The sequence below is a fragment of the Neopsephotus bourkii genome, unplaced genomic scaffold, assembly GCF_033783945.1.
Source record: "Neopsephotus bourkii isolate Nb327-2 ecotype Australia unplaced genomic scaffold, CSIRO-AGI_Nbou_v1 NB_1060, whole genome shotgun sequence".
NCBI classification, from domain to species: Eukaryota; Metazoa; Chordata; class Aves; order Psittaciformes; family Psittacidae; genus Neopsephotus; species Neopsephotus bourkii.
Genome location: NW_026901548.1, coordinates 3,277,365 through 3,301,467, shown reverse-complemented (window position 1 = coordinate 3,301,467; position 24,103 = coordinate 3,277,365). Strand labels below are relative to the sequence as shown.

The 24,103-nt window shown below is 46.0% G+C and overlaps 1 protein-coding gene across 2 annotated transcripts; it reads right to left on the bottom strand.

Moving 5' to 3' along the window:
- Positions 1 to 757: 757 nt before the first annotated feature.
- On the bottom strand, positions 758 to 23,978 carry CABLES2 (Cdk5 and Abl enzyme substrate 2). Of its 2 annotated transcripts, XM_061361591.1 has the most exons (10): positions 23,467 to 23,978; positions 9,093 to 9,164; positions 8,820 to 8,912; positions 8,005 to 8,082; positions 6,507 to 6,615; positions 5,651 to 5,816; positions 4,824 to 4,927; positions 4,332 to 4,438; positions 2,827 to 3,031; positions 758 to 2,383 (listed from the first exon to the last, which is right to left on the bottom strand). In XM_061361591.1, exons 1-10 carry the CDS (start codon positions 23,976 to 23,978, stop codon positions 2,243 to 2,245), a joined length of 1,587 nt encoding a protein of 528 aa, XP_061217575.1. In that variant the 3' UTR covers positions 758 to 2,242. The 2 variants fall into 2 exon arrangements, with proteins under 2 accessions (XP_061217575.1, XP_061217574.1); XM_061361590.1 differs by lacking the exon at positions 9,093 to 9,164.
- Positions 23,979 to 24,103: the final 125 nt, after the last annotated feature.

Here is a 24,103-nt window from a genome sequence, read left to right as displayed (position 1 = left end):
TAACCTAATGCGTTATTCTGAAAGGGAAGACAAAAGCTTGCCTGGTTAGGATGTGAAACTGTAGGTTCTGCGTGTGCCCCTGCAGCCCAAATGCCCACTGCAACTAGACAAACTTCCACTGAACAGAGTGGGTGGCAAACCCAAGTGCATTGTTTTCCTTACATGGCGAGAAAGGAAAGTTAATTTTGTTACAGAAAACTCTTTACAGGGTAAAGTTCCCAGTGAAAGGCATTTTCCAATTTCGTTTATACCAAAATGGTTTGCTAGCGCTGGAGATAACTGTGCCAGAAGTTCCTATGCTCACTTCTACCTCTGTCCCTTCCCCTAGTAACTTTAAGGAGTGGTAGACCACACTGTTGCCTTCACTGTTAGCTAATTTGAAGGCTAAGTATACGTTAGATGTTCAGTACATCACTACTTGCATGCAAGGACAGTTATATTCAGTAGAAAGTTTAACTAGTAGGCAAGTTTTTAAACCTTTTGGAAGATAACTGGCAAGCTTATTGTGTAACTTCGTTACCATCTCACTGACGGAAACCGGAAAGTCCTTCTGGGTTAGAAGTCACAAGCACTTTAAATTGTACACAATAACTTGAAGCTACATACAGCTGAACACAGTTACAAAAGATCTGATAGTCACTATATATGAAAAATACACTTTGAGCCCTTCTTAAAGAGGAAGGGGCTCCAGTAAAGTTTGATGCAATTCTAATGAAGCCAAATTAGCTTCAGACAAAACACAGCTGAAAAGGAAAGATTCAGCTTTGGTTTTGGCTACAACCAACATTTAATACAAGGAACAGGAATTTACATTACTGTACATATTAGAGAGCAAGTCCCTTGCCTCAGTACGAGGTCTAGTATTTCATTTAGGAGTCCGACTTAAATGACACGTTTCTCAGTTGTAATAGCCAAGCATCAGTTTTGTTCCTTGCAAACGGCCGCAGTTTGTATAATAATATTGCTTCAGAAAATCAACCCAAGAGCCAGTATCACAGAATGTTCCAAACAACAAATCAAGAGTTCATGCCCAACCTGGATATTTAAAGTAAATGAAGGAATAGGCAATGGTCAGAGAAGTTATTTAACCTCTGAGTAAGCATTTGAGCACTGCTGGGCTGTTCAGATGTTCAACAAATGCCAGTTCTATGAGGACCATCACAGTGACCAATGCTGGAAGAACGGAGTAAAAAGGTAGCATTTAAATATTGAGCATGCTTTGTTTCATTGGCTTCATTTGGCAGCAGTAGCTCTACTGACTCATTTGCTCAGAACATGTAAGACCATATACAACACAGTCATACTAGAAAGGTGCTCATTTCAGACCGTGGAACGCTGAAACAAAAACTGGAAATGAAACATTTGATAGCAAAACTGCTCTTTGTCAAGCACTCATCTTGACTAAAAGGTGAATTTGGATGGCAATGGCTTTGCCGCAGCAACCTTGGTCAACATGTGGTAGGTACTTCACAAGAGATTTTCAATCTTTTAAATAAAATGACTATTAATACCTTAAGAATATACAACTAAATTGGAATGAAGTAATTTCAGTCTTACTACTATAGGTCTGTAGTACAGTAGGGAATAGATGCCCTGTGTATCATTAGTGCAGATATACCGGAATTGTCTTCCTTATATGCAAGGCCAATGCAGGTAAAAAATAAATGGCTACACGGATTCAGGATTCCCCAGTAAATAAAATAACTAACTTAAAAAGCACTGGTACCAGACCAGCCAGTTTTAGGCACATCATTAAAAAAATAAAGTATGCATTTCATTAACACAAAAATGCACGAAGATTCTTAGAAACCTCTGAATTTTATGGTGCACTGGAATGGAAGTGACACTTCCTTTAGTTTCAAGGAATATAATAAAGGCTTTAAAAATAAACAAAAAGAAACAATACCATAGTATTCTTCATAGGGAAGAACAGTTTTAGTAAAACCAAAAGGATAAATAAGGAATAATAAGCAGCCATGACAGCTGACTGGTGAATCTCTGTGCTTTAAATGTCCAAAAGAAAATTAAAGTTCATTAACTCTTCTGGTACCATCCCCCAGACCTGCCATACGTGGCCACAATGCACACCTCAACAGTTCAGTGACACACTGCAAGCTCCAAAAGCGGCTGTAGCCAGGGCAGGATGCACGCAGGGGTGTGGAAGGGCTGGTGGCAACTGCACCAGCAGTGTTCAGTGATGCCATCCCCAGCGCCACTGGCTGTCAGCTGAACGTAGCTTTGGTTAAGACTGTTGTGTGAGCCGTCTGTAATGAGGTAAAACTTGGTTTTCGGGAAGATAGAGCGCCAGTTCCAAAGCTACGAGGACGGTGAATTCAAAACCAATGAGATCTCTTCTGTTGAATCTGAATCTCTCTTCTAGTTTCTATGATAGGAATACAAAAAAGAAGGGGGAGAAAGAATCAGTTAATCCACAGGACACCAATGTACTGTTTAATTATTAGCATGAAACAGGAGTCAGAGACGCCTGGCCTAAGCTGTACCTACAGGACCAGAAAGTGTTGCCAGGGATCAGACAAGTAAACCAGCTTATCAGCTCAGCTGTGACACCCACGCAACAGTCACAATTGCTTGAGTAAGTGCAAAAATAACCTCACTGTAGGATCAGCAGGACCTTACACTGCACCAGTTAGGTAATTTTAATGAATCACAGAAATTAATCAAGGAAGAGCCCTAATGAGACCTAAAATTGACTTAAAGAGCTGGTCTTAAATTAAAAGCAAGCATGCACTGCTTTGATCTTTGTCTTGTTCTATGAACTAGAGAGAAGGTTTTGACAACACCTGAAGCAAGTCCCAAAGTACTTACATCTATAAGGTGTTTAACTTCATGTTTCCTGAGATCGCTGCTGATCTTGGCTGCAAGCAGAACGCAAGCACCAGCACACAGTTTGCGGTTCTGTTTGTTGAGTTTCCCTTGGAGGACGAGCTTCTCAAAGTAAACATAAGCCATGGAGACAGTAACTGGCTCCAGATTGCACTCTTCACTCAGGTTCCGCATCTCCCTCTTTAAACTGGGAATAGGAAAAGAAACACCCTCTCAAACACGGCAGCTTTTATGAAATGCTCTGGAAACACTGCAGCTGGGGCACGCAGAAGAGCACAGGGGCAAATCTCCTATTTGTATAATCATGATGAGGATAACCTTAGACTGGAGAAGTCCAGCTGGCAGAAAGCTGGAGCTGATGCACAAACATTTAACATAGCTGACTGTGGAAGAACAGTTCCTCACATGCTCATAAACACTGGGGACTTAGCTGCTTCACTGACACACAGGCTATTGCTGCACGATTCCCTCTGGGCTCCCAAACTGGTTTGTGATTCATATCATACGCCTGAACAACCCTCACTTACAGAATACCACATCAAAGTCGTGCAGATCACAGCAGCTGCTGCAGAGAGACCTGTCTACTACACACCTTGTGGAAGAATCAGGTCTGAGGGGGAAGGCAGACTGGTTTACACACTTCCCACAACAGTGAAAGCTGTGCTTCAGCATTAAGGCAGACTTCATGGTGGATGCTACCTCTCCTAGCTGCCATTCATGTTACTCCTGCAAGAAGATCTCTGTGCAGACACACTACTCAGCTACAAAGAAGAGCATGCAGAACGCTAGCCGAACACAGACTCTGCCTGAGCAAGCCTTGGAGCAGAGTTACACGTAGCCCTGGTGATTCAGCAGAGCTGTGTTTAAGCTGGCTATTTCAGAGGCCCTGGCTGCATTAAGTGATGTGTAATACCAGCGAGATTACTTCTCTCTAAAGGCACAACAGTACATCTCATTGATGAGTGGCCAGATGCATTTCCTGGAAGATGAGGAATTGAGTGGCATAATCCTGCCTTCACAAAATGCTTTTCTTTACCAAGAGTCCCCAAACCTAACACTCTTCATCCTAGAATCTTGTTAGAGTCCATCAACAGCCAACTGGTAATTGAAAGGTGAACATAGCTGGAGGGTCCAGAAAGACAATCCAGTTAGAGTGGGGCTGCACTTACAGCCACACAGTCAGGTTACAAGGATTTGTTTCAAGGCTAACACTTCACTGTTAAGTGGCTATTAGTGTTGTCACACCACAGTTGGTGGAATAAAACCCTTTCAGGTGGAACTACGAAAACCAGCTGTTACCCTTCCACAGCATCCTTAACATTCCTGTACAGAGCTGTCATCCTACAGTCAGCTCAACTATCAACAAGAGATTAGTGTTTAATCATATATACTATTAATAGATCTAGTATTTGCTCCATGCAAGTGGAAGATAAAGCAGCCTTGCACAGCGTAGATGGTGTTCTCATTATTCAGTGCTTGTTTCTTACCTCCTAATTTTGCTCAGCGTCAGCTTGATATGAGGAAACTTCTCTCTGAAGGTTTCATTCATATCCTTTTTAAGGTCCGAGGGTTTCACATATTCAATGACTGTAGTCTGAAACACACAAGGCAAAATTTACCATTTCTCTTGTGAGCAGTACTCACAGCCAAGCAAGCCTTCCAAAGATGCGAACGCAAAGGCAAGCCTGAGTTTTGTTATTCACAGTTTAACATCTCTGTAATGTTGGATCTCAGCTATAAAGTCTCACAAAGGACTAGTAAGCAAATGGTTACAAGAAGCAAATAACCCCATGGAGATAGGTGTCAGGTTGGTCCTCAATAAACTGAGTGTACAGACCCAAATATTTGTATTTTTCCTAATCAATTCTCAAAAAGTCAGGACTTTTTCTTCCCAGAGGAAGTTTTCTTCCTCAAGGAAGGTCTTTACAGGGGGATCTTCCAGGCATTCACTCCTCTGTTCAGGTATGCCAGTCACTCACCATATAAGAGGCAAAGATGAGAACACGTTTGTGTTTTCCACAGGGCCATTGAGGATCATCCAGGATATTTGGATCATACTCTGAGGCTTCCCCAGCTTCACTTCCTGAGGGAATGAGGACAGCACAAGGTACAGAGCTTTAAATTCCCTCTTCCCTCTTTAAAGCATTTTCAAACAGCAAACTTGAGTGTTGGCAGGTCCCTGTCTCTTACCAAGGTACAGTACAGGCACTCTGCATGTCTGCATTTCAGAAATACACCAGTTGGGTACTGGAATGATTAAAACCCACAAAGCTCTTTCTCCTGCATGTGCCTGATGCATAATTTTTGACTTAATGGAAGCTAAGCTTGTCATCTGCAAACATGCACGGAAAACAACTGCTCAAGACTGAACTGCTTTGCCTATACGCTGATCTAGCAGACAGAGGAGCTGTCAGGTTTGCTTTTTTACATGAGAGAAGGGATTCTCGTCACAAACTCTTTGGCTGTACTAGAAGGCAAGGAGGACCACCTCTACACCAGATGTTTCTTGTTGAGTCATGTAAAAGTTCACACTTCCAAGGAAAAGCTTTGTGCTCCTTGAACTGCATAAACAGAACTTGGCCAGATGGGCAGAGGAATGTATGCAAGTCTCAGTCCTAAGGCTCAGCATTTATACTTCATTAACAAGCCTTCTTTACTAGGCTGTGCTAAATGAGTCTTCATCCAGCACCAGCACATCCTTCCCAATAATGCACTTTGCTCCTTGCAACTGTTTCAGACAAATACATTCCTTTTCAGCTTTTCTGCCATGTGCAGAGTGATGACAAAGCTGGTGACTGGTCCTTACCAAGGTCTGTTCCTGCTGGTATTGCTTTTGCTGTCACAGGTTTGTATCTCGCCCCAGGAAGACTCCGAGAAGCACCAGCTCGACACGAGGGAACAGCACCGTGGCTGTCAGCTTTGCGAACCACGAGGGCATTGGTCGGATACAGGAATTTTGCATAGGACACAACCTTAAAGAAGAGAGTTGTAGTAGTTAGAGGGGGAAGCTTACTGCAAAGCTTATTTGCGGAGGTCTAGGATTTACAGACTCCAGGAACTCCAAGTTGGAATTTCATAGAATAGAGAATTTTGGGATTAGAAAGTATGCTACTAGAATATAGTATTTGGGAGTGGAGACCTTGAAATTGTGGGACTGGAAGAAAGGGAAAGGTTGGATGAGGAACATACTGCTTCCACACTGTCAGTATGCAAGTGTTGTAGGAAATCTGGTGGGCTAGCAAACAAAAAGGGAGGGTCGTATCAGTCCAATTCTGGCAGTATATAAACTAAAGTGTTTTTATTTTGCCCATATTTCTATCAAAACATCACTCATGTTGCCCAAGATACCAGAATCCAACCAATTCTCCAGAAGCAGAGGCAGAAGCAATCACAGGCTTCAACAGCCTCTTCAGAAGCAGCATTATCACAAGCTGAGTATTTCAAACTAAGGATCTAAGCAAACTTCTGCTGCTCTGAAAAGTCACAGCTCTCATTTTAGGGATGGCAAAAACTGCACAGATTAAGTGATTTGCCCCTGCATGAAACAATGCCAGGGTGACAGCAGCCAGTTCACCCACCCGCTGTGCCCTGCACCCTGGTCAATGGTTTGGGCACTGGCATTACGAATCAAGAGTCAAGAAGATAAGAACGTATTTCCTTACCTTGCCATCAGCACCCAGCTCTACTCCTTCCAGTCCAAGCACCATCTCCGTGGAGACTGAAACTCCCCCAGAAGGATGTCGCTGCTTCTGTCCTTCCATTCTTAGATCACTAAATGCAGATAAGAACATGTGCCATTACAACATGCACAAGTCCACATTCCTGTCTGGGAAATACCAGGTCTTTTCACTACCTACAGCCAAATTCAACACTCAGTTCTCTTATGTGGGAACAGGGCAATCCCTGAATCCCACCATCTCCAAGAAAACATTCATTTTTAATGACTCTCTTCAAAACATGAAGACATTCATGTTCAAAAACCAAATTTCATCTCATTTTAACTCAAATCATACTAATACACCTATCAAAAGTAAACTTTTTTCCCCAATGTTATTTTTCTGCATAAGACCATGCCATTCCCAACACCCAAATGCTCACTTAGCAGCAAACGTAATTTATACTACTAGATTTCCAGCTTTCAGAAAGGCAATTTTCCAGCCACTGTGCACACAAGCTCAAACTAAGAATGAAGTAGAACGCTGCTTCAGTGATGGCACCACAGTTTTGTCACCTATATTCCAATGCCAAAAAGCAGTTTTCAGTTGAAGAACTGCATTGCCAGCTTACAAGCAGAATGACACAGTGCTCAGAACTGCTCTAAACCAGCTCCAGTGACCTCCCTGCTTTCCTATTAAGTGAGAAAATATTTTCCCATCAACTATTTCTGTGGCAAGGGCATTTGCATACAATGCAATTCCCACCACTAAACATCTGTTTCCTTCGTGTGTAAGTTATGCACAGGACAGGAGTGACAATACAATTGTTCTGCCAGAAGTGGGTTTGAATAAAATTAGTATTTTCTATGGTCTATTTGTGGATCACAGACCTTCACAGAATCAATTCAGACTGCACAAGGGACTGAGCAAGGTTGCAGGGAAGTCCAATTACCAGCTTCGGTTTCTCGTAAGTGATCTTATTCACAGTTCTATGTAGTACAAACACCAAAAGCAGTTTCAGTTTAAACTGTTTCTGGTTTTCTTAGACTGCAAATAGTGACATTCATGGCTTGAAGAATGGAAGAGCATCCCTAACTTATTTAGGTGTAACTCCACTATAAAAACATGGAAGTTTCCAGTAAAGGCAGCAACATCCTTCCCTGATGCTCCATGTTTTTTAGTTGATTGCACTAAAGGCAGTTGATTTCTGACCCCTTTAGATGTCCAGTAACAAATCACATCATCTGTTCAAAGTGGCTTTCAGGGATTTCACAGGACTGGAGTGCTTGAAATCGTGAATCAACACCTGAAGACAAGTCTCCCTTTCCCACTCTTTTCCTCTTGAGTTTGAATGAACCCTTTGACACTGCGGCAATGCCTGATTTTACTGCTCTGCTAGAAAGCTTTTGTCCTTACACATAAATAGTAGGATAAATAAGTTCACCTGCTTCAAAACAGGAGCCCTACACCAACCATACTCACCCAGCAGTTAAAGACAACTCACCTGATCCGCAAACTCTCCCCGTAAGGTAGGATAGAAAAAGCCACACACAGTGTTCGTTTAGCACAGATTAACACTATCCTGTAAGCAGATGGGGAAAAAAAATAATCAGGATATGAATTAAGATGCATGAAAAGCAGCTTTTTATGGAACATGAGCAGAAGACTCTTCATGTATCACTCTGCAAGTTACAGACACTGCTATGGATTTGATGTATTCAGAAAGCAGCACAAGAGCAGAGGTTTCATTCTGAAAGTGTTTAGATGCAAGCACTTAATGCCTGTAAGTGCTTAGAACCAAGCTCTACATCAGAATCCAGTGTTCAGTAACTGTCATCACCTTGGAGCTCCTCACAGGAGATCCTGGTCTTTAAATATATATCTATGCAATTTTTACATAGGCCTTATGAAAAGATGTAGATAATATTTTACACTTAGATGAAGCCTTACACCTCTATTAATAAATGCAAATGCAGCCTCAACCTTTCTCTTCTGCCCAGCAACTGAGCCAAGAATTTGGCTAAACCAAGCCATTCTCCTTGAATCCTCCTTAGCATTCACCTCTTTGTATGCTAGAGATAAGGAAGGTGTTAGAAGAGAACGATTTAACCTGCTCAAAGTAGGATGGCAGAACCATTATAATATTGCTGCAGAGGTAGTAGATATGAGCACCTACTGCCTTCAACAGAAGATATAAAACTAACCAGGACATCACCTTATTGCCGCTGATATTAAATGGCTAACTACATTGAACTGGAGTCTACTGGGCACATCCTATTTCACCCGAGTACAGGAGGCACCTTGCCCTTCAGAAGTTACCTGCTGTTCTTGGTGTCATACTGCCTCATGTTCTTGATGAAGTGCATCTTCTTCAAACTTTTGTGTCTTGGAGACCCAGAAATAGGCTTGTTCCTGCAATTACAAACAAAAACCCAAGACCTGGTCAGGGCTCTGACAAAGAAGTCACGCCGGTTGTATGATCAGATGGCAGCACGTGCATGCAGGACCTCAGATATTGGCGTGGAAGAGGGTGGAGGGAGGAGAGGACTGCATGCAACGAGTTGAGATTAATGCTGCTTTTGAAACAAGTACCTTCGTACACTGGCATATTCCACTATGTCTTCTAAAAAGTCTAGAGAGCAGCGCTGGGAGATAAAACGCCTTCTGTAAAATGTACAACACCACGAAGAGTGAACAGTATTAGTTCATGGCCTCCGAGTTTATGAACTGCAACAGATCTATGAGCTCTTAGGACACACGGCAGGTTCTTTGGGTTCTTTCTGTTGTTGGAAGAGGGCTTAACTAACAGTTTGAAGCTCCTAAAAAGGCCAAGAACTTGTCGCCCCCTCCAGAACCCTGGAAATACATTTATACCAGCTTCATTATCAAGAGCACTACCTTCAACACATAACGCCACCTACCTAGAAATCAAACAGCTAAAACACTTCCAAATCCTCCTTTAAATAATCTTTCAAAATATACCACAAAAAGCTCCTTCCCATCAATGCAAAGGAATAAGTCATTTTATATCAATCTACGGGCAGATGCAGGTCTATCTGTAAGATGACTGAATCTGTGTGTATTCTCTGTTCAGAACACAGCTATCTCCAGCTGCAGGAGTCAGCAGACAGAGTCTATGGCTGTAGCTCAATAAAACTGACAGATCTCTCCAGAAAACAATAGAGAGGGTTATTAGGGGAAGCAAAGAGTATTCAGTACTCATTTGAAATCCCAGAATGGAAGACAGGAGGAGAATAACAGTAGGAATCATGGGAGTTAGTGTGACAGTAATAAGATATTACAGTTAAGCAAAAAAAATAGACTTTGCCAAAGGAAGATGCACGACTGTTGTCAAAGTCATTCTTTGTTGGGAGAGAGATCTACAAACGAATTGTGAAACTACAACTGCAATTTCCAGAGGAACAATGCACTCACATTCATCTACCCCAAGCAAAACACTGACACTACAGCTATCAGATTCCATATTTTCTGCTTTTGTTTGAGCATATTGTGCTACAGCTTTAGCACAAGCCACGTGTGTTCAAGTCCAAGGTTTTCTTCCAAAGAGACGTAACAACTCAACTAATGGACGCTACTGCCATGGAAGTCAATGCAGAAGCAGCATATAAGACAAATATTGTATGAATTTGGCTTGACAAGACCTACTTTTGGAAGACAAAAATCCAACTTTAAACCATACCAGAGCTCTGGCACCATCCAGACAGACCAAGACAAGCTCTCATGCCTGGAAGTTAACAACCAGGACCAAAGCAAAAGCATGGCACCTTGGATGGGAGCAAGGAGCAGGGGGAGAAAGGTCAAGAAAAATGGGATTTATGAATTGTTAACAGCTATGGGAGGGTTTTTACACAGCAAAGCCATTTGCAGCTTCAGTTGATTCAAGTTAAAGATCAAAGAAAGCTACTTGGGATTAAGTCTGGTCTTGAAGCCCAGCGCTTCATTTTAAGCAGCCGGACAATGTGCTATTCCTGGTGACTCCACCTCTCCAGCCTGAGCTGGGTAAGAAACCAGACCGTACTGGTTTTTTGCTACAGAAGAGATAAACCAGAGTTCTGGACATGAACAAAATCCATCTGCTTTTTGTTGAGCATGGTGTCCAGAAATCCAACACTTCAGAAGAGATGGTGTTGTGGTGTTCTTCCTTATACATTCACATAAACATTACTTAAAACTGCCTGTCTGCAGGCAAGAGGTTATTCCTGTGATTGTACATACCAGTGATAGAATCATAGAATAGTTAGGGTTGGAAAGGACCTTAAGATCATCTAGTTCCAAAGACCCTGCCATGGGCAGGGACACCTCACACTAAACCATGCCACCCAAGGCTCTGTCCAACCTGGCCTTGAACACCTCCAGGGATGGAGCATTCACAACCTCCCTGGGCAACCCATTCCAGTGCCTCACCACCCTAACAGGAAAGAACTTTTTCCTTATATCCAACCTGAACTTGCCCTGTTTAAGTTTGAACCCGTTACCCCTTGTCCTATCACTACAGTCCCTAATGAAGAGCCCCTCCCCAGCATCCCTATAGGCCTCCTTCAGATACTGGAAAGCTGCTATGAGGTCTCCACGCAGCCTTCTCTTCTCCAGGCTGAACAGCCCCAACTTTCTCAGCCTACCTTCATACAGGAGGTGCTCCAGCCCCCTGAGCATCCTGATTATCTGGAGGTTCTGCAAAGCAACACTTCGGTCTGAGTATTCCTGAAACCACGTTAGCTCCTCATTCCCCAATGCAACTTCCTAAGAAACAGTTCCCCCTTTTCTCTGTGCTCTCAAGGATATGAAGAGAATGAACACCAAACTAATGAACATGTTTCTTCTTCCCAAAGTCTGCTTATGGTGTCATTAAAATAACTACTGCCCTTTCTCTGTGCATTTGTAATAACTTCTACTCCCATACAAAACCTGTGTTTTTGCCCCTAGAAGGAAACTGTTACCAGATTCTCAACAGCACTGTTCAGTTATTCTTAAAAGAAAATGAGAACACAAACAGGTTGGAACTAAATGATCTTTAAGGTCCCTTCTAACCCAAAGTATTCCACAATTCTATGGTTCTAAGAAAAACTAGTGTCCCTTTCTGTGAACACAGGAGAGGTAAATCCTCCCACAGGGCTACCACATTCAGCATTGCTATAGACTGCCTCCTACGTATGCACTGCTATTCAGGTCCTACTGAAGAACATTCCTGGCACAGCTTCAGTGTCCTTCACCAGCACTTCAGATTTTAAATCATTGCTATTTTTTTGCTTTTCAATGAGAATTGCACAAGAACATGTAATGCTTTCACATACACATGGTTCTCCAGTCTACTTTGGCACCTGACCTGCAATAAAAACACCCTCCATGCGATGCAGAGGCCAATGTCAAACCTCCTGGCAGGAATGAAGCTGGTAACATCCAGATCCTTCCTCCTCCCCTGGATGCAGACAGAAAGACGCCATGTGTGGTGAGCAAAGGGAACACACAGCTAATGCCAATGACAATAGGCACTGGTACAAAAAAAGCACGGAGTTCTGTGACAGGATCCTGCTGTGAGTGGATGGATTGAGAGTGCCATGGCCAGACCCTCACTAGAAACTAGAACCACAGCCTGGTTTGTGTTGGAAAGGACCTTAAAGCTCACCCAGTTCCACCCCACTGCCATGAGCAGGGACACCTTCCACTAGAGCAGCTTGCTCCAAGCCCCTGTGTCCAACCTCTCCTTGAACAGTGTCAATGTAATACCTCCATGGTGGAGCCCCATCTCAAGCATTACACCTTCCAAACACCACCTCCTTTTCTCATTAACAGACACAAGAGCGACAAACACCTGAACCTGCTGCTCCAAGAGCTGATCTGTAAGTAAAACCCTGCTGCAGTGAAGGGAGGATCCTGCCCCTGCACTCAAAACCACAATGACTCATCCCCACTCTGCCAACAGGAAACTTCAGTTTTAGCTATGCTTGTAAATATCTTCAGTCCTCAAGCGAAGCTTGTCACCTTGAAGGAATCCCAGATGAGCATTACACTCACCCTCAGACCTTAAAGCAGGGTGCACATAAAGAGGTCTCATTAATCCAGTTAAGAGTACCTGAAACAGTTTCTATGCTCAAGCCAATGTTTTACAGCAACGCAGCTCATTCACTGCAGTCAGACTTGCTAGATTCCTCAACATCATTAATGGAAAGAACTTCCTTATTAAATAGCGCAGTACATGGAGCACGTTGCAGAATTTAACACTTTTGAGCAGTCTGCACTGATTTGTATATATTTGCTTTAGTCTGAGTGCTCTTCTCACACAGCCAATCCAAGCTTCAGCAACAGCCTGCACAAGATCACTTCAGTAGCTGCTAGCTTTGATGAGAAAACCATCGAGTCACCTATCGTGTGCTAAGCAGCTTCACCTAGGATAACACTTCTTGCTTTTGGCCTGATTCACTGGAATTCAAAGGATTTTAAGTAGTTTACACAGAATGGTTTTTGCCAAATGCAACTAAACACTAAAACTGAATACCAATGCCTCTGTGTGCACTGCAAGTTACCTTACGCACACCTTTATTGCCATGCTACCTGACAATTAGAAATCAAAGTATCTGATATTAAAATGCTTGTGAGTTCTGTGGAGCAGGCTGTCATTTCAGCAATATCCTAAAGAACTTTCTATTTGAAGCCTGAACCTGAAAACAGCCTGTTGGAAGTACCAGCTAGTTCCTTGACAAGCTAGAGAGACGTTGCTTATTGGTACATCCTTGGCCAGGAGGTCACTTTTGGGTGCTTCCTCCCCACTACTTTGGGAGCCAACATAGCAAGAACCTCCCAGAACTTCAACATTCAACCCAGCCCCCGTGTTTACACAGCCAGCACCTCTGAGGGGACCCACCAAGAAAGAAAACACACGCAGCCCATGCTCTGAGATAAGGGGCTGTCGAGCAGAGGAATTATGGATGACGCCATGGCTTCTTATCACCATGTGCACACATGGACACACAAGCCAACACCGTGCCAAATCCCTGATGAGCTAAACATGCACTTAACAAAAAGCCCACCAAAAAATCTTGTGTTCAGATAAAACCCCAACAAATGAACGCCATGATGCAATTTGACTCCCACCCTGGGAAACAGCAGCCAACCCTTACGTTTATCCTGATGGATTTCCCACTGAGGAAACCCAGCTTCTGAGCACTTCCAGCCTTGGTGCTGTCCTCCTCTGGTCCTGTCAGAGTCCCACTGAGCACTGGCAGAGAACCTCAGTGCAGAGAGCAAACAACAACAGACAAGCAGCATGCAAGATCCCCAGCCCTGAGGCTGACAGAGCTCCTAAGTGTTGCCAGCAAAGAGGACACAGCTCGGAGCGATCTATGTATAGCGCTGGTAATCCTTCCATGTTCCGTCTTAGCAATTGGAAGGAAAAAGCTGGTTAAGTCACAGCTCCAGGTTGAAGAACAGTCACCTTGCCAATGGCTCACCGGGAGTATTTTCCCCCTTCCTATCCATGGGCTGGGCTACCTGCAGACACCCGAGAGGACAAAGGTACAGTTTCAGGATGCTGCTGCAGTTGGAAGTGTCCAAGTTGGCAGTTCTTTAGCAGCTATTACAGTTGAATACAGCAGGTCTCTCTGGGCTGCCTGGAACAGGGTGGAAAAGGATGTGCTTGTATAAGAGCCATGTGTGAGAATGTAAGAATTGATAGCTGTATCAAAGAAACAAATGCCACTAACTTTTGTGTGTGTAATTTGACCAAAATCATTGGATGTGATTTTAATTACACCACCCCTGTAGCTACTAATCAACTAATACAAGATACCTATGTGTTATACCATGATATACCTGCCCTACAGTAGAATGCAAGAGAGACACCAATCCTGTGCTATCAGACTCGGCTTCAGGTACAGGCAGGTTTCTTTCATACCTGCTCCTGGGTCACCATGTCCTCTAAGGGATGGTGAGGCAGCCCTGTGGGCACTCACACTCCTGCTCAGCACTCCCAAGCTCTGATTCCAGGTTTGGAAACAACCATCACAAACCACTTCTTATCTCCTAATATTGGCCTTTATAGTGGCCGTGATCTTCCTTAAGCCCCTGTGTGCTGCTGCCATTTGGCCATTTTCAAGCTTCTCCCTGTTTTGCCCTCTTGGTTCCAGCATTTCTGCCATAGCTGGTTTTGCTCCTTCCTGAAGGGTTAAATCAGAAGCATCTAGAATCATACTGGGATTCTCCCATCCTGGTTAACCCCTGACTCTCACATGGACAAGTTTGCACTCAGCCAACCACATAGCCAGAGTTCAATGGGCATTCAGCTATTTCCAGCAACACAGCATCTTCCGCCATGACTTCTTATCCTCATCGCTTCCAGAACTGCCAAGCCCTGTGACATAGATATTCTAAAGGCAGTAACATGACTTGAGATCTCCTCCAGCCAAAGAGGCCTGCAGGGTTGATTGGCTTGGGATGAAGTCGCATCCATCACCCTTCTGCTGTGGGAAGGATGCTACCCTGCATGCATCCACACTGCATGCACCCATGCAGACACACACCCTGAGGCACAAAGCTAAAATTAGCAGCAAGGCTCATATCTCTGTTCCTCTTTAGCCATGCGTGCTGCTGACAGATGGGGGCATGGGGGGGGTCAAGGATTTTTAATTAGCGTGTAAAATCAGGGCCTCATAGAATTTGGTTTCCGATTTCCCACTTGAAAGAGTTTTATTTTAACACGGATGTCCCTTTGTAAGGTCCTCTGCAGGCCTCAGTGTAATCACAGCCATCACGGGACCGAGTTATTAATATAACAAGGGCAAAAACTCATCTATTGGTTTTTGGAAGCATTAGCTTAGTAACAACTGTCAACGGTAACGTGCACAAGGAACCCAGCTCCCAAATCCTGTTTACAATGGGAAGGCATTACCTGTCACATTTGTTTTGCCAAGACATTGTTTTCAAGATTAAGCTGTATCATTTTCCTTCCTTACAGGTGAGCCAACAGCCAGACATGAACCCTGCTTTGCTTTGACGAGCTAAAATACTGCCATCAAGGGATTAAGGAAACCAGTTCCAGCTTTTAAGCTTACTTCTTTGCATCTGCCATCACTTATGCAGCCCAGAAGGCATACGCTGTTCTCAGGTTTGTGCCTCAGAGCACACCACTGTGAGCATCCCTGTTCTAACAGTACCCCGTGCCTTACCGCCCTCAGTGCTTACAGTAATGAGTTTCCTGCTCTAAAGCAGATTGAGTACAGCTCACCAGGAGCAACAAGTTCTCAGTAATTAAAGCCCAAAGCAGGCAGAGACCACATTTATTCTGAATCACCAAACCCACATACTCAGTGAAACAAATTACTCTAACAAAGAACCTACACCATGAAGTGCCCAGCACTGAGCAAGCCATTTTCATGGCTAGATGGTTTCAAGCTCTGATGTTCAATGAGAGGCAAAGACACCCTGCATAACCAATGGTAAGCACACAGCTAAGTGCTCCTTCTTTACAAAGGCAGCTACTCACTGCTTTATGGCACCACAAACGTGCTGTTTGGATCACAGATCACCATCCCAGGAGCTCATCCTGACATTTGTTTAAGTGTCTGACTGCCAGAGAATAAATACAAGTCTCACAGCAGGGCTGGTTTAACTTATTCCTCTGCTAATCTTCACTTTAAAGAGTAAAGCCAAATGAGCCGTATGAACATGGAAAAGTGCTTCTATGCTTCAGAGCAGGGTCCTCTGTAAGACCTCAGAATGAGAGGGGAGGCCCAATTCCTTCACCTTTGTGTTCTTATTTGAGGTTTGTCTGCAAATCGGAATGGGCACTGGGAGCTTTCCCGCTGGTCCCAAGCAGCCAGGAGGAGATCCTGCGCTCCTCAGGCACCAGTAAAGCCACGTGCAAGGAGAAGAGTGTGTCATGCAGCCTACGGGACAGGCGAGGAGCAGCACACATGAAGCATAATCTGAATAAAGGTGGAGGCAGAGTAAGTGGGAAGCTCACTAAGCCTGGAGATGTTTAAATACTAACAAGGAAAGAAATTAGATACTGTTCACAGCAGCTGCTGTGATTCACAACCACACATGATTAAGACCTAATGCCACTAGGAAACGAGCTTTGTATTCATTGCCTTTCATAAATCACATTGTTTTGGTGCTCAGAGTGTTTAGACAATCCAAGGATAAAATAATGCCTTCCAGTAAGTATTATGAAAGCCATCTGTTGCAACAGAACCTCCAAACCAGATGTAAGGTTTGCTGTGCCCAGAGCCCACATCTAAAGCCCACTCCTAAGATCCCTGCTGCTTCTCACAAAGCAAACCACATGTGCTGGCCAGGACACAACCACTATTCCTCAGTCTTTACCTGTTTCTGGAGGTGTTTCTAGCTCACAAGCCTGGTCCCTCTGTGCTTTCTGCTCTGCTCACCAAGCACCGAACTGCTGACCTTTTAGGCAAGTGAAATGCAAAGTGTGTCCTTGATAACACTGTGGGCATTATGCTAGAAATACTCATGCAGCTCTCTGAGAGATGATGCTGTCACTTCATCATGTGCCTTGTTAAAACAAAAGCCATCAGCACAATAAACCCAAGTTAAAAAAATAGAAGAAAAAGAAAGAAGCTTTTAAGTGGGAAGATGACAATTCAAAACCGACTGGAGGAAGCCCAGTCAAAGGAAGTTTAGAGAGGTCTCCCAGTGTTTTTATGGGCACTTGGTTTTTCTCACAGCAACATCAGTCCCTCCAACCCACACTCAAGAGGCTGTAGCCTCACAAGGGCAGAATTTTATGCTTAAGTTGCAGTGACCACAGCAGAGCAAATGCAGATCTGCTCATGGTGCTGAGCAGCAGCTTTAACCAGCAGCAGCTCGGCCTGTGCTGTGGCTGGCTAGCAAAGACACAGGCACCCAGCTCCATCTGCAGGGTACGCTGAGGTTGGGTACCACCACCCTGAGCAAGAGCTGATGCAGCAGGAACATCCCCTGGGGAAGGTGCTGCACAGGGTCAGGGTGTTCTGAATGACCAGGGATCACAGCCTCAGGCAGTGGGCAACAGAAATGGATGAGCTTGAAGGTCCCTTCCAACCCAAACCTTTCTGATTCTATGAATGTCTTGTGAATCACTTCACTTGTTGCACTTATGGGACCAGTTAAAGGTTCTTCATTTAACAGCTTTCGCAGAGAATGAGCTATAACAACTTTAAGTTATGCACACAACTGCTATAAACCAAAGGTTAGGTGTTTAAAACTCTGCACTTGAAGAGCCAGCATGACAGAGTGGCTGTAGCTGAGTACCCTTCATCTGCAGTCACCTGCTTTATCAACAATACCTCGTGCTCATTACAGCATCCAGGTTTCATTACGCTCGTGTGCATGTCAGGTCCTGCATTTTTAAACTCAATCTGCAGAGCTGGAAGACTTTGGAACAATCTTCAAAAGAAGGCTCAAAAAAAGCATCTTCAGTTCAGTCTGACAGGCTCACAGCTCTAACCGGCTCATAGGAGGAACACAGGACAGATGAAATCAAGTGTTCAAGATTTAATATAACTAAAACATCCATAGTGTAGGAGACTAGAAATTGAGACTTTTGTTAGAATCACTTCCCCTCTTTCCAATTTGCTCCCCCTCTCTTCTAAAGCAAACACTCCATACCCAAAACCAGAGCAGAAAAGCTCATCTGTAGCTCAGAGCTACACTTAAAATGGAAGGCAAACACCCTTTCCCCCGCCTCATCCCAGCTCATAGTAAATTGCCAGAAAACTGAGAACCACTGCTAGTGACCATAGCCCCAGTGAAAAAGCTTCACCCACAGCACTCTGGTCAGTTGGCAAAGCAGATGCAAGTCAGGGCAGTCTGTATCTCTGCAGCTATCAAGGAGGACTCTGGGGCTAAGTCATGGTAAGGAGCACTGATAACCTAAACCCATCCTTCTCACTGACACCACAGTGCTCAGTGTAGAGCTGCTGCTCAACATGAGCTCTGAGTGCTCAGCCCAAGGAGGCTCATGTTCACCAGCTGAGATCAGAGGGAGGAAGGCAAGGGGGCAGAGATAACTGTTCTAGACTGTGAATCAAAGAAATGATGTTTTAAGCGAGTACACTGAGATCCTGCAGGCTTCAGTCAAGAGTTACATTGGAAAATAATAGCCCAGTAAAGCTGATGTTATTTGTCCTAACTCGAAGGAAGCTTGTAAAGTAAATCTTACAAGTAAAACATTAGGAAACAGCCACAAATGCTGTGTTGCTACAAAAGGTTTGGTTTGGGCAGTGCATTCAAGTCTGCAGCCAAGGAGCACCAGGATAAGGAAGCTCCAGTCATAACACTCCTACAGGCCCCACCAATTCCTCCCTTCTTACATTTAATTTGGCAGCATTTTCCCTCTCAGCTGATGGCTCATTGCCTTGAAGCGAGGCAGCATTATCCCGAACACCCTTATTGCAGAGGAACCGTGAGCTGGGCAGCAAGGGAAAGGTGCAAACTGCGCTTCCAGAGCATCCGCTTTCCCACACCATCCCAAAACCCACTGCCACAGCTCTAACCCATCCACAGGTAAAATCAGCTGCAAGTACATTTAGTGCTGTACAGACAGCTCCTGCCTCAAGATCAAAGTTACTTTAAAAGCCTCTCTGGATTCTTTTAAGTGAAGAGGTTGCATTACCTTGGTGTTAACTCTGGGATTGTTTGACTCAGACCCACTTGCAGAGATGCACAGGATACAAGGACACGGATTTTCTGATCTCCAAGTTCCAACTTACTTCTGAGTCATATACCTGGCTGGGAATGCCAGATAATAAGTACCACAGGCAGCTCGAAACTATAAGCATTTAATATTAAACACATACAATTCACCTGCAGTTGTACATACAAGAGAAAGCTGCAGCCTTATCATTTAAATAAAGCTCAGGTTTAGGTTATGTTCATTTTCAGCCCCAAGCAGCACACCCCAGTCTGCTCTGAAAGGTCAAAGCCTGCCAGCCCAACAGATCTTGCAGCTTCCTGAAGAGCACTGTGTGTGCTCAGGTTATTCCAAGTAAGGCTCGAGATGAAAACTCGGACTTTGAAACATTCCATTTCCTCCTTCTCAACAAAGTCTGTTTATTAACAGAGGGGGGTATTGTTACAATATTCATATCTCTTGAAGTGACCCCAGCAGCTAAACTGACAGTCGCACAAAACAACACCGTGACCATCAGAAGCATAAAAGCCTGACCAAGCATTTCTGCTCTTCCAGCCAAGGAACCAATGGGATCACACCTATGTCAGCAATCCCAGCACCCAATTAACACTCAAAAGCAGAGTTGCTCCAAAGCCTTGCTGTTATCAACTCCTGTTTAAACTCGCACCCTTAAAATGACCTAAATTAGCTCACTCATTTCTGATTTGTCAGCAATCCTGAGCATTCCGTCAGCTCCCTGACCAAGGACATTGAAGCATCAGTTGCAAATCATTCAGTCCCTGTATTTGTTCTTAAGGCCAGCAAAACGCAGTGAATAGATGACAAACCCAGCTGCTTTACATGATGCTATACTGTACGCTCAGCAGCACAACAAGCATTGACATAAGGGCTGTGTTTCCCATTCCTCATGCTTTCATAACCTGGCTATTTTCAGGGCCCTGTTATCTGTGTTTCCACAGAAAGCTCAGACCCAGCTGCAGAAATTCATTAAAGAGCTGTGAATGCGGATTTGTTCGCTGTTTGCTGCCTCCCTCCACTGCTCCTTGGGAGGCTGGTTCTGTGAAAGAACAAAAGAACCGAGCAAGATGGAAAAGGAGAAGGGAGGAGGGATGGGGAGCAGATTAAGCAGGCTGGCATAAATACTGCAATTGAAGATCCTGTAAACAGAAGATTCCTCAGGAAAGCAACAGTGGAAGGTTCAAGTCATTAAGCTGATAATGCTCAGACAGCAGCGCAATGAAACCAAGCATCCAGGTTGAACGCTGCCTCTGAGGGTGTGCACTGCTGAAGTTTGCATCCTCAAGGACCAGACAGCTACTGAGCAACGAGAAACTCCCATGTGCCATCAGCTTAACAGGTCACTTACTCCTTGGGCTGTGCTTTTTACAAGGACCTGTATAAAGGAATGGCTTGAACCTGCCAGAGGGCAGATTGAGATGAGCTCTTAGGCAGAAGATCTTCCCTGTAAGGGTGCTGAGGCGCTGGCACAGGGTGCCCAGAGAAGCTGTGGCTGCCCCATTGCTGGGGCCAGGTTGGATGGGGCTTGGAGCAAGCTGCTCTAGTGGATGGTGTCCCTGCCCATGGCACGGGTTGGAGCTGATGAGCTCTAAGGTCCTTTCATCCCAAATCAGTCTGGGATTCTATGATACCCTAGCTCCTGCCTGTTACTAATAACTCACCACCAACTCTAGCAGAGGTGCCATCGCAACCTGCCCCGAGCTACACTGACCAGTCCCATCAGCTTCTCATGACTTCTCATGTCAAACAAGGTCAAGTTTTGTGATAAATCTCTGCCCAATAAAACCATCAGCTTTAGGTAAAACAATCCCCATGGACTGGGGCAAACCCCAGCAAGATGAGATCCCCAGGAACTGGTCACTGAACATGGATGGAGGGAATCTGGACACCCTTCAGCCTGTGCTCCTGGTGTGTTTGAGGGAGGCTCCACAGAGGGCAACTCAAAGCAGCTTTGGCAGTGACTAAAAAAGGACTCTGAGGAGAGCAGCTGCCTTAAGTGGGCACCAAAGATTAGATGTCCAGGGTCACAGCGCAGATTCCGCCTCCCCCTTCCCTCCGTTGACTTCATATGCTTGTATATTTGCATGACCCCACAGTTCACCCATACAGGGCAGCAACATTAGCAAAACAACACCCAGATTCCCATGTCCTAGGAAAAGGAAACCCATTTGTGATCGTTTGCTGATTTCTGAGTCCTGTTTTGCAAACACAGAAGGGGAAGCAGCATAACCATCACTGTCCTGCAGGAAAGTTGGTCCCTGAATCACTCCTCATGTGTTTGCAGCAAGAGATGCCGCTGTTCCATGGGGATGAAGGGATGCTCTGTCAGAGCAAACCGTGGAGCCATCCAGCAACAAAATAAATGGTGATTATAGATGGTCCATCTCACCCACTCCAGTGTGACTGGGACGAGATACGTTGGACGAGGTCCAACACATCCCCACAGGCAGCATAAAACCATCCTCTTGGCCAAAGATGCGTGTATCACCATGCAAAGATGTGGATCTTCTGAAACCTGAGGGTTTCAGCTGCATTCTCCACTTACTCTTTTCCTCTTTAGAAGTACAAAAAGAGATGAACTCTTACTCCAAGTCACCCTTGTAAGCAGTACACAGGATGATTAATGCGATACAATGCAGCCTTTCAGCCACCTCTCCCAAGCTGAAAAACCATGGTCTGTTTTGTCACTATGCAGACAGAAGCCCTTTCATTCCCTCAATTACCTCCTTGTGCTTCTCTCTACCTTTTAGTTCTGACTTACCATTCTTTGGAGGTGGACTGATTAAAACAGGTGTAGCAGAACACAACACCTAAAACCAGGTGCCAAGGGAAGAGGCAGGAAGGGCATCACATGAGAAGGTCCCAGGGATATTTTCTTACTATGCTATCGACTCGGCGTGGGAAGGGAAAGGACTGAATCACTTACATGAACTCCATCAGTCCAGAACTCAGCATGCACAGGCACACGGAGAGTCACACCCGCAGAGGTAACTGTGCTTGTAAAGCTCTTAATGTAAAACTTGCCCTCAAGAGCTTTAACTACAGTAATAAAGCAATGAAATGAAATCACACAGCACTGAGTGCTCTGGCTTTTGTGGAGCGCTGGGAAGGAGCTGTGCCACAGCAACACCTTCGCTTCGGGCTTGCCTGCTCAACAAGCGGTACCCAAGCACTTGTACTTGGTATCCATAGTGCAAACTATGCGTACCAAGCATCCGTCTAGCAGCCCCAGCTTCAGTTTCTCCATGAAATAAGGAAAGAAAGGTCCCTTCCATTACAAGAAAAGCAATGGCTGGTAAATGACTGTTCAAGGAGGAAAAAAAACCAGGAGGGACAACAGGCAAAAGGATCTCCACACTGTACAGACAAACAGCTACTTCTCCTTAAGTTCACTTTAAGCTCTGAGTAGTTTCCTGGGGGTCCAGGATACTCCACAGATGAAAGGGATCACCCACCAACTGCATTAGCAAAGCTCCCCAGGTTTAAAGCACAGACATCTCTGTTTCAGCTCGCTAACAAAGCTCTGAAGCAGCTCTAAAGACCATGGAGACTTAAAGCCTTTGATACTGCTTTGCCTATCTGCAGGCTCAGAGGGCCAGCTTGCTTTACAAAGCTATTTATGCCAGAAACAGCCTGAAAAGAGTTCCTTCAGAGCTCAAATCCCCAGGATCTGAGCAGGAGCCCGCCTTCCAACCGCCTGGAAAACCAACACTCTCAGGCTGAGAAGCCCCTTGAAAACACAGCGGTAATCCTGCACTAAAGGCCAGAACCTCCTCCCCTGAGGCTGACTCAAAGTTCCCAGCGCCCAGACGTTTATTAACACACAGAGTTACTGCATAAAGAAGCAGCAAAGACGAGGACATCGGCAGAGTACACCCGAAGAGTCCTACCTAGCAATGACTCCATCGGCTTCAGCTGGAAGCAGAAAGATGCAGAACCAGAGCGAAGGGACAAGCAGGAGGCAGCGCTCGGGATACAGCAGGGCTGCAGCCACAGACCCAGCGAGCGACTCCGCAACCCCCCCTCCCCGAGCAGCCAGCCCGGGGGGCCGCTCACCCCCGGTACGGGGCAGGTGCCCCCCGGCGATAGCGGGGCCAGCACCGCCTCCCAGGGCCGCCCGCTTCCCATGCTCCGCTCCTCACCCCCCGGAGCCGCCGGCCGAGGGCCCTGGGAAACTCCAGCTCTTCCCATGGCCCCGGGTGGGGGGGGTCCCGCCGCTTCCCACGCCCCGCGGGTCAGTGCGGCCGCTCCGGGGGGCGGAGGGGGGGGATTGCTGCGGGCCGGCCCCTGCCCCTCACTCACCTCTGTCGCTGCGTCTCCAGCACGAAGCCGCCGCCCGCCGCGCTCTGCGTAGGGCTCAGCAGCCCCGTTGCGCCCGGCTTAGCGGCCGCCAGCATCCCCGGCGGGGCGGGCGGCACCGGCGGGCACAGCGGGCCGCCCAGCAGCAGCGGCGGCAGGAAGATGCCCCCGCGGGAGGGGTCCGCCTCCCCTTTAGCTCCAGCGGCGGCGAGCAGCGGGGGGACCCCGGGCAGCAGCAGCGCGGGCGGCGGCGGGCAGGGGGGCAGCGGGGACTGCAGGCGCGGGGGGGCTCCGGCCGGTTCCGCTGCCGCCGCTGCCTCCTCCCCTTCGGCCGAGCCGGCGGGCGGGGGCTGCTGCTGCTGCTGCTCGGAGGGCGGGCAGGGCGGGCGGCCGTCCAGGGAGATGTTGTTGAGGAAGAAGAGCGCGGCCTGGCGCCGGCGGGAGTCGCCCCGCGGCCGCGGCTGCTGGCGGGGCGGGCGGGCGGGCGCGGAGCCGCACGCCGCGGCGGAGGCCATCCTCCGAATGAGCCGCGGCCGCCGGGCGGGGTGCCTGCCGGCGCAGCGCGGCCGCCAGCTCGCACGCTCATTGGCTGCGGTGCGACCGAATGTAAATGAAACCGGCAGCGGCTCAGTGCTCATTG